General features: G+C 34.0%; 1 protein-coding gene and 1 pseudogene across 1 annotated transcript; one reads left to right on the forward strand and one right to left on the reverse strand.

Annotated features, from left to right (window-relative positions):
- Positions 1-1,452: 1,452 nt before the first annotated feature.
- LOC143558453 (NAD kinase 2, chloroplastic-like) lies at positions 1,453-4,598 on the forward strand (annotated as a pseudogene).
- Positions 4,599-5,988: 1,390 nt separating this feature from the next.
- LOC143558448 (cycloartenol synthase-like) lies at positions 5,989-11,683 on the reverse strand. Its single transcript, XM_077047287.1, has 19 exons — positions 11,630-11,683; positions 11,226-11,432; positions 9,443-9,628; positions 9,233-9,322; positions 8,950-9,144; positions 8,782-8,866; positions 8,552-8,718; positions 8,246-8,434; positions 8,005-8,118; positions 7,785-7,907; positions 7,594-7,716; positions 7,416-7,514; positions 7,272-7,328; positions 7,155-7,201; positions 6,932-7,075; positions 6,663-6,840; positions 6,511-6,591; positions 6,353-6,436; positions 5,989-6,272 (listed from the first exon to the last, which is right to left on the reverse strand). The coding sequence occupies exons 2-19, from the start codon at positions 11,421-11,423 to the stop codon at positions 6,156-6,158; spliced, it is 2,277 nt and encodes a 758-aa protein (XP_076903402.1). The 5' UTR covers positions 11,424-11,432; positions 11,630-11,683; the 3' UTR covers positions 5,989-6,155.
- Positions 11,684-16,685: the final 5,002 nt, after the last annotated feature.

The raw sequence follows: 16,685 nt of genomic DNA on the forward strand, positions 1-16,685 counted from the left end.
TCGAATATTGGACAAATTTAATTTACTGGACCACTGATTAGTCTAATTAACAACTGACCATTGGTAGTAACAGCTGATAAATAGCGGCCACATCTGATCAGTTGTAACCAGACGATCAGATGGTTCTTTACGTCCTGAAGGGACATTCGGTGGTTGGTGTATTTGTAGCGCTTATAACTATAACATGTCATGCCTTTTCGTGAAGAATTGCAACGGTTCATTATGATGCTTCAACCTGTATATAAAGGAATCATTTGGTTTGAACAAAACACATCAAATTAACACTCAAATTTTCACATATCGGAAATTCTCGTTCTTTGAAGATTTTTTTATTTTATCTGACTATGATTATCGTGTATAAGCGATATATTTTAATCTGAAAACGACTACACGATTTACAAAGTTGTTCAAGATATCATACTGAAAAATACATCATAGTTGGTTGTGACACATCAACCAAGGTAGACTAGTGAAGCTCCTTTCATTGTGATTTCCTATACAAATTCTATATCGTTTTATATTCTTGTTGAGTGTGACATTGAATACGGCGAATTGAATGACTCAAGAGTTAAGTGTGCTTAGACGAAAGGATGTTTGACATTTTGAGTAGTTTTCGTTGTTAAAAAGTATCTAACAAACATATATGGCCTATATTTAAAATAACGTTCGACTATCAAAAGGACAAAATATGTCACATATTTTAAATATAAAGACATGATAGTGTAATTATATATAAGATAAAAATCAATAGGTTGGTGTCACAAGACTGTCATTGATCCACGTGGCGGCTTTTTTTTAATTGTAATTTATGTTTTAGTTTCAACTTTCAACACCACAACAAATGTACCCTGATTCAATTCATGTCAATTTGCCGTCACAAAGCCCATGTTTTACAAACCGAATAAATGTTGTTTTAAATGTTACTATTTTTTTGCGTGTTATAAGTTGTACAAATACTTTGGGCGTTAACTAATATAACTTTTGGGTATAGCGCTAGTATTGTAAGTCCGTAATGAAGCTCACTGATACCAACCGAATTTGTGTCGCTTTGATCATTAGTCGTATATATGTTTTTATTAATATGCTAAATATTTTATTATAAACTATACATGTGCCGCTACTGTCTCCTGCGCTGACGAATGGTATCAAACATACTTAACTCGTATCAACATTAGGGGTGAGCAGAAAACCGAATTAACCGAAAAAATCAAACTGAATAACCGAAAAAATCAAACCGAAAAAACTGAACCGAAGCATTAACCGACGGTTAATTTTTTTAGTTTTTAGAAAAACTTATTTTTGGGTTTAGGTTCGGTTATCCATTTAAAAAAACCGAATCGAACCTATGTTTTCTACGTGTTTTTTTAAGATGTTATGACCAGAAACAAAACACCAAAAGAATTTACCATTGACGATGATGAAGATTATGAACATGCTGAAGATTGTGTCTAAATTGATGATGATCGAAATGAGGGTGTTGTTCATTTGTGTGTAAATCCTATTGAATCCCAGTTACCTCCTACCAATGTTTTCTCCAGAAAAGAGATGTCCAAGTTTTTAAAAAATAAAACTTTTTCCCCTTCGACTTATTTCACTTTTGAACACAAAAGATTGGAGAAACAAACAAAACCAAGTAAGAAACCTAATAATAACGGGTCGGTTTTAAGCATCAGCAATCTTGATTCAACAAATGGGAACAATGTTCTTCAGAATCAAGATAATTCGCGTTCCAGTTTAAAAGAATTTAATGATGCGGATAGGAAAGTGACACGCGTCACACGAATAGATAATGAGGAATTAAGCAATGAAGATGTGGAAATGATTGAGGCGAATATGTGTGCTTCAACAACTGGTGTTGTGAGAATCTAATCAAGAAAGAAAGCAGTGATGTTTCTAGTTAGAACAGATGGCGTTTCTTGCACTCGGGAAAAAGTAACAGAATCTTCATTAGCTTTTACTCATCCCAGCACCCAACAGCAGATGCTGATGTGGAAATCATCACCCAAAACTGTGTTACTTTTGAAGAAACTCGGCCAAGAATTAATGGAACAAGCTAAAGAGGTACTTCCATCACAATAATATTCTTGTCACTTATTATTTTGTTTAAAATTGGTGTTTTTTCTGCTTGAAACACAGGTTGCGTCTTTCTTGTTTCACCAAGAATATATGAATGTTCTTGTAGAACCTGAGGTTCACGATGTTTTTGCAAGAATACCTGGGTTTGGGTTTATACAGACTTTCTACAGTCAAGATACAAGGGGGGAAACACGCCTGTGTGGATGAGTGTCTCCTCTTGTTGGGCTCAGGGACCGTGGGTTTGTTGTGGGTCAGGCTGCGTTGAAGGCTGAATCGGGCAAAGTTGTTAAACACGAGAAAGCTTGTTTAGATAATCAACATGTCTTTCTACCATTTGCCTTTGATACATTTGGTTTTCTGGCTCCAGAGGCTGTGAAATTTTTGAGTAGGGTTCAGCGCGTCGTACACGGAACCTCTTCAGCTTCTAGGTCCCAAAGCTTCGTTTTTAGCAGGATTGGCTTTGCTGTTCAAAAGGGGGTTGCGGCGCAGCTTGTTGCCTGTTTGCCTGCCACTTTATTGTAATCGTTTTATAGTAAATTATATAAAACTTCGATTGAGATACAAGGTATTAGATTATTATTAAAACCAGTACAATTTTGTAATCATATTCAAGTATTTATTAGAAAACGCGAAATTTTGGACAAAAGGATCCTGGTTCAACCAAACCCGACTTGATCCGCATATAAATTAACCCGTTTTTAATAAAACCTGGTATCTGACATTCTGACGTAGGGTTGTTCAAAAAGCTCGTGGCTCGCTCGAAAGAACCTGTTTCTAAATGAGCCAAGCCAAGCCTGTTCAGTTCGTAAACGAGCTAAGCCAGAGCTAGGGTTGGCTCGTTTAAATAAACCCCATTTTTTTTTAATAAATATGATAATAATAACTAAAATATAAAAATATTGAACTAAATTACATATAGGATGCTTATTGATCTGTAAAAAAGGCAATCTTTGTAGTTTATAATATAATACATACAATGTTATAAATTCTGTAGTTTATAAATTTTGTATTATATGTTATAAGAAAATTGCCTTCTATATATCAATATATGTTAAAAGATACTAAAAAAATGAACGAGCCACGAGCTGGATCAAGGTCGACTTTTCAGCTTCTTAAAATAAACAAGCCGAACCTAACCTGGCTCGGCTCTTTTACATTCTTAATCTGACCCACGCTTTTTTCACGCTCATATAGTGATCTTCATGAGAGGGTAGATCTGATTGCGTGTTTGGGGGGAGATGGGGTTATTCTGCATGCATCAAACCTGTTTAGAGGTGCGGCCCCCCCTGTTGTATCATTCAATCTTGGGTCTCTCGGTTTTCTCACTTCACATGTTGTAAGCATCTTACTCTTAGTGTGATTAAAATTTAAATCATGGCATTTTTATTAATAAAAATGATTCGGTGGTAAATTTCTGTGGTACAGTTTGAAGACTACAGGCAGGATTTGAAACGGGTCATTCATGGAAACAACACACTGGAAGGTGTTTATATAACTCTTAGAATGCGTCTTCGTTGTGAGATATTCAGAAATGGGAAAGCCATGCCGGGAAAGGTTTTTGATGTTTTGAATGAGGTTGTAGTTGACCGGGGTTCTAACCCTTATCTTTCCAAAGTTGAGTGCTATGAACATGACCGTCTTATTACCAAGGTTAGTTATTGAGTTAGTAGACTCATAGTTCTTTGAAGGCAAATGTAATAATGACACTGACATTTATTATATCTAATAGGTGCAAGGTGATGGTGTTATAGTGGCAACACCTACAGGAAGTACAGCTTACTCTACAGCCGCAGGCGGTTCTATGGTATGTTAAAATAAAATAATATAAAATAAAATAAAGATAATATAATATTCTGGTAGGGTTATATTTTTAAGAGTATATTATGAATGCAGGTACATCCAAATGTTCCATGCATGCTTTTTACTCCAATCTCTCCACATTCCCTCTCGTTTAGACCTGTTATACTTCCTGATTCTGCGCGTCTTGAATTGAAGGCAAGCATTATACATAAATACAGATTCAGTGGGACTTTTTGGCTGTTGGTCAGATCATTCTTGTAAAAGTTGGAAGATAACTGAAACGTGTTTGCTTTAATGGCAGATACCAGAAGATGCACGGAGTAACGCTTGGGTGTCATTTGATGGGAAGAGAAGGCAACAGCTATCGAGAGGAGATTCGGTGCGTATATGCATGTGTCAGCATCCACTCCCAACAGTCAACAAGTTTGACCAAAAGGGTGATTGGTTTCGCAGCTTGATTCGATGCCTGAATTGGAATGAAAGACTAGATCAGAAGGCACTCTGATTTTAATTAGAATCTTTTTACCATTTTTTTGTAAATTTATTTTAGTGTACATATTATGCTGGTAAGTCAACACAATATATAGATTAAGCCTAGAATTTATACGGTACAAGATATACAAGAAAATTATATTACCATATGCATGCCTCTTATTAAGAAAGCTATCTGGTTTTTAGTTACTTGGCATTATTATTTGTCATGTTGATCATTACTTACAATTTTACATGCCAGAAAAAAAATAGTTTCATAACAAACCTTTTGATGTTTTTCGGAAACATTAGAGAAAGCAAGCAAGCGGATAATGCTGTTCTCTAACTGCTTTATGTACCTACCTGACCTTTAGGTGCTTATTAGAGGTGTACACAAAAACAGGAAACCATTGGTTTGGGCCTGGTTTATAATTATCGCCATCATAGTTATCTAAAAGCACAAAAGACGCTAGCCTAGGCGTTCAGGCGAGGCCAACACAGCTAAACCGCCAAGCCACCATCTAGGTGTTCAGGTGAGCTTTCGGCAAGCTAGACCAGCGCAACTAAACCGCCTAGCCCCCATCAAGGCGTTTAGGCGAGCTTCTGGCAGGATCCTGACGAGATTTCGGTGAGCTTCAGAGAGAGAGCAGAATAGAGAAGTGAGAGTATTAAAAGAAGTCTTGGTTTCCCCACCAAGCCGATGGATAAAGGAGTTTAAAAGTTAGTTTTTTATATTCATTATTTTTAAACTTTTAGTTTTAAGTTTTGAACATTTTGATATGGATTAGTATTTGAATTATGCTAGGGTCTGTTTATTTACATCTGAATGGAACCATTCAGATATGATATGAAAATCTGATTCATTCAGACTTCAGACTGTTTGGTTCCAAACAGAATAAAACATCTTAATGGTTAAAATTAGGTCTGAATCATTCAGACTTGTTATTGTTGTTGAATAGGACAGAGTTTAATTCAGAACTGAATGAACCAAACAGCCCCTTACTCAAATATTGGAATACATAATATAATTAATTTTCTTTCTTTCAAGCCCTGGTGGGTTTTTTTTCTTTGCGCCTACCCAGATAAGAACTATAGGCTTTGAGTGCGCCAAACGCCTTTAATAACTATGATCACCATTGAAACCGGTTCCAAATTGGTTAAACCCAACCAGCCAAGTAACTGGCCAAAATTAGATCAAAACCAGTCAAGAGACCAGTCACTACCCAGTCAAAACCAGTCAAGAGATCGATCACTACCCAGTCAAGAAACTGGTTTCTAATCGTACGATTTATATACTCAACCCGTTTTTGACCTTTTGTTGACCAATCCAAACCGATTTTTCACTTTGAAACCTGTTTATGCACATCTAGTGCTTATTTAGAACTGGTTTCGTGAGCAACCTTGAAATTTTTAAAGCTACCTTTTCATTTAATAATAAAGGGTTAATTCTTTAGAGATTGCTCACGTTCACATGTTTCTTCATTACATCACCATCAACATAACAAAAACTCATGCAGTTATCGTCGTATCAACATATTTAAGGTTCTGAAATAAACAACCCTCTTTCCGCACACATTAAACTCATGAATATTTCCATTAAAAAATACACCACCAAAAACAAGATGGCAATGATACAAAAACATATGTCTGATGCATAAAATATATCACATCTTTATGGACCTACCAGTTCAGTTGCTCAAAACAGTGGTGTTCAAAAACTTCACTAAATGGTAGCATTTAAAACCTCATCCTGAAAGATTAAAATGAATGGATGGATGACTAACATTGCAATGTAATCTAAGGTAAATTCAAGATTGTGCCTGAAGTACTCGGCACCGAAACTCTCCCAACGCCCAAATAGGGAAAATGTTTCTGTACGCAGCATACGTGATCATGCAGTTCCTGTTAAACACCCCCATAATCTCCTGCATATTTTGAATGCAAATTACATAATTAATATCTTAATATTATGTCAAAACCGAAAACTATAAAGACGCGAAAACACCTCTTGTGGGAAATCTCCATTTTCCATCTGAGAATTTATCAATACTCGGGCCGCAGAGTGCAATGGCTTTGGATCTCTTTTGGCCTGAAAAGTATTTAAAAAAAATGTTAGGATATGAAAGCTAATAACGGACTTTGACTTTGACTTTGGACGCATACCTGCTCAGCATCAATGAGAGCTAACATAGCCCACCCTGTATTTACCACATGAGACCGATTTCCCTCTAGATTGGTATACACCTGTATAGAAGATACCAATCAGCAAATTTGAAATAAATAAGTTAAAGGTTGACTGCAATCTCAATTTTGACCTTGTTCTGACACGAGAGGTAGCTCTCTCCCCAACCGCCCGAAGCAAGTTGTTTGGACAACAAAAAGTTACAGGCCTTGCGGATGCTAGAGCAGTTAGAGAAGTTCTTTCCAGCAGCCGCTAACCCTTTGATCCCAAACCATGTGCCATACGTAAAGCAAACTGCCCACGATCCGTACCTAATGAACATATTGCAAAGTGTTCTGACTTCTGATCAAATTCTGTACACATATTGAATAATTTCATTAAATAATAAAGTGTGAAACGAACCAAGAACCATCTGGTGCTTGGATTGATTCAATAAAAGCAGCAGCTTTATTAATGCAACGTTGTACTTCTTCTTTCCTATGATCAGGGTACAATTTTTTAAATAGCACCAGAGCTTGAATTGCAGCAGAGGTACACTCCACGTATCTGAAACATCATACCCAGTCGGTAAACAATCACAAATTTTAAATAAAGAAATATTAGAAAAGAGGTCTTGATATCTTACGGGTAGTCGATAACAATGTCACCAAAAGTTTCAGCAGGATTTACCAACTGAAAGTGTGTCAGATAACATGTTTAATGATAATTAATATAGATTGGGAAAATTATATTGCTTGCATACCTCTAACCAGCTGTAGGATCTTGTGAGTTCATATGTTGCAAAACTACCATCAGAGTTCTGAAATGATATTTATAAAGCCAGAAACAGTATTATGTTACAATGATATTACAAATGTGAAAGAAGAATTACTAACACCAGAATTACCTGTAAAGATAGAATAACATTGACTGCATCATAGAACCGGTTTGCATCCAATGGCTCGTCAACAAGTTCTGATGGCAATTTTGAAAGCAAAAGTGCAGCCTAATAGAAAGCAAATAAAGTGTGTTAACAGTTAACAAATTGACAACTTGAATAATGAATATGATAATGAAATATTTACCTTTAGCCCTTCTGCAGTACAATCTGAAATGGGCCAACCGTGGTCTGCGGTTGAAAATGGCCAAGCGCCTTTTGAAATGTGACGGTACCAATAATCAAGATCACCATAGCAGTTTTCTAACACCTTTAGAGCCAAAAAAAGGAATTAGAAAGAAGCAAAAATAACTACATTTGAAAGAAGCAAAAGATTACCTGTGACTTCTTTATATACATGTGTCCTTTTTTCAATGTTGGAGCAAAGTCTTCAATGAGGTTTGTCGCAATAATTGCTTGAGTGGCGAATGCAGTATCCCATAACTGACTACCATTATAACCCTGCATTACATGAATTACATTTATTTGTGTTCCCCTTATAGTAACAATAAAAAAGTTAATAAAAAACGTAACATGGCAATGTGCCACATCTGCAGACCTGCATTTTCATGCCGTCTTCAGCGATCCACAGATAATCAGCTATTCTTGGGAGGTGCAACTTGAAAGCCTCTGAGTTTGGGTCTTCTGCCCAGCAGCAGAGCATATTTAACACCTGAAATAAAGATTTAGGTTCTAAAAAAAACATCTTTCAATATAATAATATGAGTTTGGGTCTTCTGTCGCAACTCAGTACATAGATGATAATGTAATAAAAAAAATCAAATATAAAACATATTTACCTTGTTAACTGGCCCTATGCATATATAACGAGTATTTTCATCCTCATAATGAACATGTTCCATTGCAGTTTTAAGAGCCTTCTCTCTTAACTTCTTCCCGGGCCATGTCATGAGCACAGGCTCCACAAACTTGTGAAGTGTTGCCCAAAGTATGTCTTGTATGAGTGGGTGTGGGTAGTAAAGATCTTCCTGCGATAATAAGATAAATTATTTAAAATAGCATAAATGAAAACAGGTGAAAGAAACTTATCCTCCTTATTAAAGTCTTGAACAAGATATAAATAAATGTAAACAATGGACACAAACCTTTGCACAAAGGTTTCGTGCATGATTCCAATCTATGTCATGATAGGGAACAGTAAAAAGTTCCTTTCTCAAGGCTAGAACTGTGGATGTGATGGGTCCCACAAACCTCCTCCCATATAAGTATGACATAGGCAGGTAGACCATTCGACAGTGACACCACATCCTACCTAAAAGGTTTTACTAAAAGTTATAATATGTTTGCATAATAATGATGAAGAAGAGGCACTCACCTGGATGCACAGGAAGGAAATAAGGAAGGAGCCACATCTCAGGAGGCATTGGATTATTTCCAGACCACTCAAATACACCAAGTACCTATTTTTAACAACATATATTAGAAAAAAAGACTGTATAAAATGTAAAATCAAATGAATAAGATTAAGGAAAAGTAGCTATACTGAAAGCCAGAACTTTCCCCATGATGTTATGTAAGTGGCACCACCATGGTCCAAAATCCATTTACGCCCTTTCTCCATTGCCCCTTCTCCATCATTAGCCCCTTCACCAAGCAATCTCAAAGTAACATAGTTTAAGGCACTACCAAACATGGTGCTATGACCCTCAATGTGTAGGCCCCACCCACCATCTATATTCTGTAGTTATAACATTCTATTATTCTCTTAACGACTCTTGAAAACATAAGACATATACATAACAAGGAAAACACTAAGCTATGCATGCCTGATGATTGTATAAATAGCGACACATCTCCCGTTTATGCTCTTTAGATAAGATTGCATTCAGTGCGCCAGTAACAGTTAGAGTGATAACCTGATTCATAAGATTAACTTGCACTGTCAATATTACATAGATATAATAATTCTTTTAAACTTGAAACTGTAGTAAAAAAAGCTAAAAAAACTGTAAATGAGAAGACAAGACAAGACTAACCAAACCAGGCAATAGAAACATAGGTCCTCCGTAGTCTCCCGGCCAATGTCCATCATCCGCTTGAAGCGTTGAATGGAAACCGATAGCTCTTCTTAATACATTTGTTACTTTATCCTCAGTGATATCCTCGGCATCTTTTATATTGACTTTTGGTGGGAAAGCAGAGAGTGATCTCTCCTTTGCAAACTACAATATTTGAAAATACAGTGAAACTATTTTTCTTGAAAATCCACAAAATAATGAAGGAATTCATATCCTTCAAATTCAAATGCATATATAACTTAAGGGAGAGAGACGGTCTGATGGAACTATGATTACTTGTAACACATTATATAAATAACAATTTATGTGAGGAATGTTTGTGATCCCAGCAGACCTAACTATTGTATAGTTACTAATCCAGTTAACCAAAAAGAAAAAAGGTCTTTCATCTTTATGGTTCATCATTAAACCATGTTATCTTGTTAGCTAATCCAGAACTTAATAATAACTATACCTTTGGAATACAAATTCATCTTTTTTGTGTTATTAAAAACATACTTGTGCAGAGCAAACTAAAACCAGCTAGGCACATTCAAGGTATAGGTCCACACCAAGATAAGACAGATAATGGACATGACATTGAGATAGGCCCATGTTATTTATTACTTGGTTATCCAATTCAGCCATGGCACTTGTACTTGGTATCATTCATCATTTGAACATATCTGGTTCTGTGCTGGAAATATCAATCATGCAACTCAGCCTAATTTTAGCAATAAGACTTCTATCCTTTAATGCATAGCTTAGGGACCATTGACAATGAAACTTCAGCATGGAAATTACACAAACCATCAATTCCACTTCTTTACTTTTCATATCAAAGTACTAAAAAAAACTTGACCACCAATAATTAAAACCGAAAGCTGGCTTGTAAATCTATCCGTTATACAAACAAACAAGTCGATTTTCGACTCTTAGGTCTACATCTGGTTTTGTTGGTAGGGCAAAATACCAAAATGCAATTACCTAATTACATGCAAACAGGACATCATACCTAACATTCTCTAACCTTAAAAAAGTACCAGCATTGTTGGAGTTAATTCCGAACCCGAGTTATGGGGTCGGGAAGGTGGGGCGGTTCGAACTAATGGATCGATCTCATTAATTAGTTAATTAATGCAATTAGAGATTCATCTATTATATTTATTAGATAGAGACGGAATTTTATTTAATAGATAAGTAGGAGTTTGTTTGAGCCGGGGGTCTCACCGGAAGCAGCCTCTCTATTCCAACGGGGTAGAGGTAAGGCTGTCTACATCTTTTGTTGTTGGTAGGATTTACTGAGTACGATTATGATGAGATAAATAGGAGTTTGTGTCGTATCTAACTTTACATAACCCCAAAGAATTCATGTTAGGGTGAACGGAGAACTGATCAAGTTTTGAGTTATTTTCTTGATTAATAAAATTGGTGAGTTGTGCCAAATATTCTCCGAGTTTAGTTCGTGTTCGATTAACTAATTCCAATTCACCTCCCGTGAAACACAACTTGCAGGCATGCCATATCTAAAATCGAAAGACCTACTGCAAATTGATTTACATAACTGGAAGTAACCAATTAGGTTTACAACGAAACCTAGAAATCGATCACGGTCCAATTTGAGTAACGGAAACAAGTGATTGAGTTCAGTAGTTCCTCATACAAAATTGCGGATCATTCACATTTCATTTAAATCGCATCGTAAACAAACTCCTAGCATACAAATTACAACTACCAGATGCATTAGTTAATTAAAATGTACCTGACTGCGCATCAGTAGATCTGAACTGTGCTTCTTCTCGAAGCGATTGTCGCGGAACGTCTGCCGGACCTTCTCGATGTCAGCGAGTTCCTCGAGCGAGCCTCGCGTGGGATCGAACTCCCAAAACTGCCGGCCGACGTGATCGTTTGTTGTACGGAGCCATGGACTACCTCCCTCTGCGATCTTCAGTTTCCACATTATTTACTTCTTCACAATCAAATTAAATCAAATCACAAAAGTCAGTAATTAGATCCTAACAGTTTCAGGTGCATGCTCAACAACTGTTACTCAACAGAATGAAATGCACAAATTCATATTACACAATCGATTGTGAAGATATATATGAAGATATGTATGTATATATGGTTATTGAAGTAATTGATTTGAATTTTGGATTTGATTACCGATTTGGATGACTGACTGACTACAGCTACTGCTTGCTTAATAGTCACTGACTGACTGCTTTCATACATACATACATACATACTTTATATATATATCTTGGTCCAGGAGTGGAGTTTTATTTTTTCAAATACCCTTAAAGAGCTATATTACTACACAAATTATCCCTCTCCTTAACTTAGGTTTTCACGCATATGCAGATTCATTACTTCAATTGAATTTACAAGCTGTCAAATATCTTATACACATTATTAACTTTTTGAAAAGTTTATAAACGATAAGTTGATGAAAATAAGGAATTTCAAACACACCCTTAGGTTTTCGATATTTCGGATTGGGATATTTCTTCGGGTTGTACTTTTGGGTTTCTCGGGTCCGGTTTTATAAGTAAAGGTTAATCGGGTTTCGAGTATTTTACCTAACAAACTAAACACACACACACACACACACATATATATATAGGGGGGATATTTTGAGAACTTCATGAGTTGTAAAAACTTTAAGAACTCAATTTTGGATCACACATTTAATTAAATAAGTTAGAATATGTGGCTGGGATTAAATTTGTTTAAAAAATGAATCAGGAGAGAGAATAAAGATTTTTGTTGATTACACAAGTTTAAACTTTAGTTACACATGTGTAAAAAGTCGATTCGGTGTGTAAAAAATTACGGTAATTTTTTGTACATTACTTACACGTACGTATTACACATGTGTAAAAATATTTTTTTTTTAAAGTTACGTTGAGTTCTTTCGAGTTCTTCAAACTCAAAGCGATTATCAAAATAAATCAATCATATATATATATATATTGGGTTTGGATCAAATACAAATGAAATTAACGTGCTAAACGTGAGAATCAAGTAGAGTAATTATGTATACAAGTAGAGTAAGTATCATAGAGTAATTATATAATTACTCTATGATAATTACTCTACTTGTATATATAATTAATCTACTTGATTCTCATGTTTAGCACGTTAACTTCATTTGTACGTTAACCTCCCGCTATATATATTAAGATAAAAGGATATGTTACTATGTTAGTCTTTTGTATAATAGAAAGATTTGAAACCCCTCTTATCATAATTAATATTTAAACTTTTAGCCACCTTAATCTCTTAACATTAATTATTCTAAAATTATTAAAATCATCAACACTAACAAAATGATACACCATTGTCGATCCAATTGCTTAGGTCACAATTTTTAATGATTCATAATATGGATTGCTTAAACAGTAAGGCCCAAACTCCTAAAATGTAAAAATGGGGTAATATGCTCAATTTTTGTAATAATGTGTAGGTTGTTCAAATTTTTTGTAGGTATATGTTAATTTGTTTCTTCAAAATATTAAAGAGCGTAGATTGTTATTTGTGTAGGTATATTTTAATTTAGTTCTCCAAGTATATACACATTGTGTAGGTTGTTCAAATTTTTTGTAGGTGTATGTTAATTTGGTTCTCCAAATATAAATATACATTGTGTAGGTTGTTCAAAATTTGTATAGGTATATGTTAATTTGGTTCTCCAAATATAAATATACATTGTGTAGGTTGTTCAAAATTTGTATAGGTATATGTTAATTTGGTTCTCCAAATATATATATACATTGTGTAGGTTGTTAAAAGATTATGTAGGTATATGTTAATTTGGTTCTCTAAATATATATACATTATGTAGGTTGTTAAAAGTTTGTTTAGGTATATTTTAATATGGTTCTCAAAATATGTATATACTGGGTAGACTTTATAAAAGGTATATGTTGGTTGTGTAGAAATATATTATTTAATGTTTGTGTATAAGTATTTAATGGTTATGTAGGGACATGATTTTTAATATGAGTATGTGTTGTATATATTACGATCTTTTAACTACATAATGATATGTTGAACTGATATAATTATTTATCTCATTGAACTGTGTACATGATTAAGCACATTTATATTTACCGTGCGGTGTTTAATCATAAAATTAATAACATAAAACGTAATAAGATTCATAAAAAAACATGTATACATGAGACATAAATTTAAGCAGAGTTAAGTGTCATTTTAGTACTTGTGGTTTGACTAACTACGCAACTTTAGTACATATTATTTATTTTGTGCAAATGACTATCTCAATTTAAAAAAACTTGCAATTTTAGTACCTTTTTTAACCCCGTTAATTTTCGTTCGTTAAGTCCGGGGTATTTGCGTAATTTCATTATTATTTGCTTTTTACCTTTATTTGTTCTCTCCCCTTTTTATATTGAGAAAATAATAATAATAATAATAATAATAATAATAATAATCACCATCTACATATCATCATCATCCTCATCCAGATTCATCCTCATCTCCATATTCAAACACAATCACACCAATAATTATAGCATATATACATACAAGTTGTGTACGAAAAGTAAAAAATCAACAATTACAATAAAAAACTGTACGGTATTATCAAACAGAAAATACAAACCGTAACGTGCTCGACGACTTCATCTTTCTCTTGCAATTTGGATTTAAAATACAAGTACGATTCCCGAAGTTGCCTTTGTGTTTCTTCTGAAGATAAAAAGCTTTAACTCCAGTGTGTGTGTCGATATCGGAAGCCCAAGCGAATAATCTATCGATTCACGAATAAAATCATCGGTTTCTTATTCGAATATCCATATTCAAACCTCTGTATAATTGAGTTTTTTGTTGTTGAAATTAAACCAAATTGAAACAAACCCAGATATCTGATTTCTTATACAAATCGATACATAAAACACACAGTTACTATGTGAAATTGAGAGGATTTGTATGAGATTTTAGGGTTCATAAGATATTTAATTGGGGGAGAGGGGTTTAAAGACGAGGAGAGAGGAAAGTAAAAGAAAATTATAATAGAGAAACTACCCAAATACCCCTCATTTAAATAATGATATTACGCAAATACCCCGGACTTAACGAATGAAAATTAACGGGGTTAAAAATGTACTAAAAATGCAAGTTTTTTTAAACTGAGGTAGCCATTTGCACAAAACAAAGAATAGGTACTAAAGTTGCGTAGTTAGCCAAGCCACAGGTATTAAAATGGCACTTAAATCATTTAAGTATTATGATTGCATGATCAAGATAGTCATTTTCATCCAAGAACAAATCTATTGCTCAATCAATATTGGATATTATGATGTTTCAAAACGTAAAGCTGTCAACATAATACAAGGTGATGGATAATTAAAGAAACAAAATAATATAAGTTAAGGAGAAAACGAGTGTGTGTGTTCATGTTCATGTTCATAGTTTCAAGCCAAAACGAACAATTCATGAACGTAAACGAGCACAAACAAAATTCAAAAAAAACACACACGTAATTTTACTACCATAAATGAACATAATTGGGCAAATTTAAACGAACATATGTTAGCATTAATGAACACAAACAAACAAGTGTAATATATCCAAATTCATCTAAACTCTAGTGGATGATCACAGTGATTAATTTGCTTCAATTAAAAATAACCAAGTAAATGTGTGTGCATAAATTAATTGAACTCCTCTTATGTTTATATTTATACAAATAAAAGTACTTTTGTATTTATTCAAACATAAACGAGCATAACATAAAACGTAATAAGATTCATAAAAAACATGTATAAATGGGACGTAAATTTAAGTAGAGTTAAGTGTCATTTTAGTACTTGTGGTTTGACTAACTACGCAACTTTAGTACATATTCTTTATTTTTTGCAAATGACTACCTCAGTTTAAAAAAAAAAAACTTACATTTTTAGTACCTTTTTTAACCCCGTTAATTTTCATTCATTAAGTCCGGGGTATTTGCGTAATTTCATTATTATTTGCTTTTTACTTTTATTTATTCTCTCCCCTATTTACCGTGTGGTGTTTAATCATAAAATTAATAACATAAAACGTAATAAGATTCATAAAAAACATGTATAAATGGGACATAAATTTAAGTAGAGTTAAGTGTCATTTTAGTACCTGTGGTTTGACTAAATACGCAACTTTAGTACATATTCTTTATTTTGTGCAAATGACTACCTCAGTTTAAAAAACTTGCATTTTTAGTACCGTTTTAACCCCGTTAATTTTCATTCGTTAAGTCCGGGGTATTTGCGTAATTTCATTATTATTTGCTTTTTACTTTTATTTGTTCTCTCCCCTTTTTATATTGAAAAAAATTATAATAATAATAATAGTAATAATAATAATCACCATTTACATATCATCATCATCCTCATACTCATCCAGATTCATCCTCATCTCCATATTCAAACACAACCACACCAATAATTATAGCATATCTGATACATACAAGTTGTGTACGAAAAGTAAAAAACAACAATTACAATAAAAAACTGTACGGTATTATCAAACAGAAAATGCAAACCCTAACGTGGTCGACGACTTCATCTTTCTCTTGCAATTTGGATTTAAAATACAAGTACGATTCCCGAAGTTGTCTCTATGTTTCTTCAGAAGATAAAAAGCTTTAACTCCAGTGTGTGTGTCGATATCGGAAGCCCAAGCGAATAATCTATTGATTCACGAATAAAAAAATCGGTTTCTTTTCGAATATCCATATTCAAACCTCTGTATAATTGAGTTTTTTGTTGGTGAAATTAAACAAACCAAATTGAAACAAACCCAGACCTCTGATTTCTTATACAAATCAATACATAAAACACACAGTTACTATGTGAAATTGAGAGGATCTGTGTGAGATTTTAGGGTTCATAAGATATTGAATTGGGGAGAGGGGTTTAAAGATGGGGAGAGAGGAAAGTAAAAGAAAAATATAATAGAGAAATTGCCCAAATACCCCTCATTTAAATAATGATATTACGCAAATACCCCGGACTTAACGAATGAATATTAACGGGGTTAAAAAAGGTACTAAAAATACAAGTTTTTTTTAAACTAAGGTAGCCATTTGCACAAAACAAAGAATAGGTACTAAAGTTGCGTAGTTAGCCAAGCCACGGGTATTAAAATGGCACTTAGCTCATTTAAGTATTATGATTGCATGATCAAGATAGGCATTTTCTTCCAAGAACAAATC

The sequence above is a fragment of the Bidens hawaiensis genome, unplaced genomic scaffold, assembly GCF_021521415.1.
Source record: "Bidens hawaiensis isolate Kalapana, Puna unplaced genomic scaffold, B.hawaiensis_p1.1 tig00019471_1, whole genome shotgun sequence".
Taxonomy (NCBI): Eukaryota; Viridiplantae; Streptophyta; class Magnoliopsida; order Asterales; family Asteraceae; genus Bidens; species Bidens hawaiensis.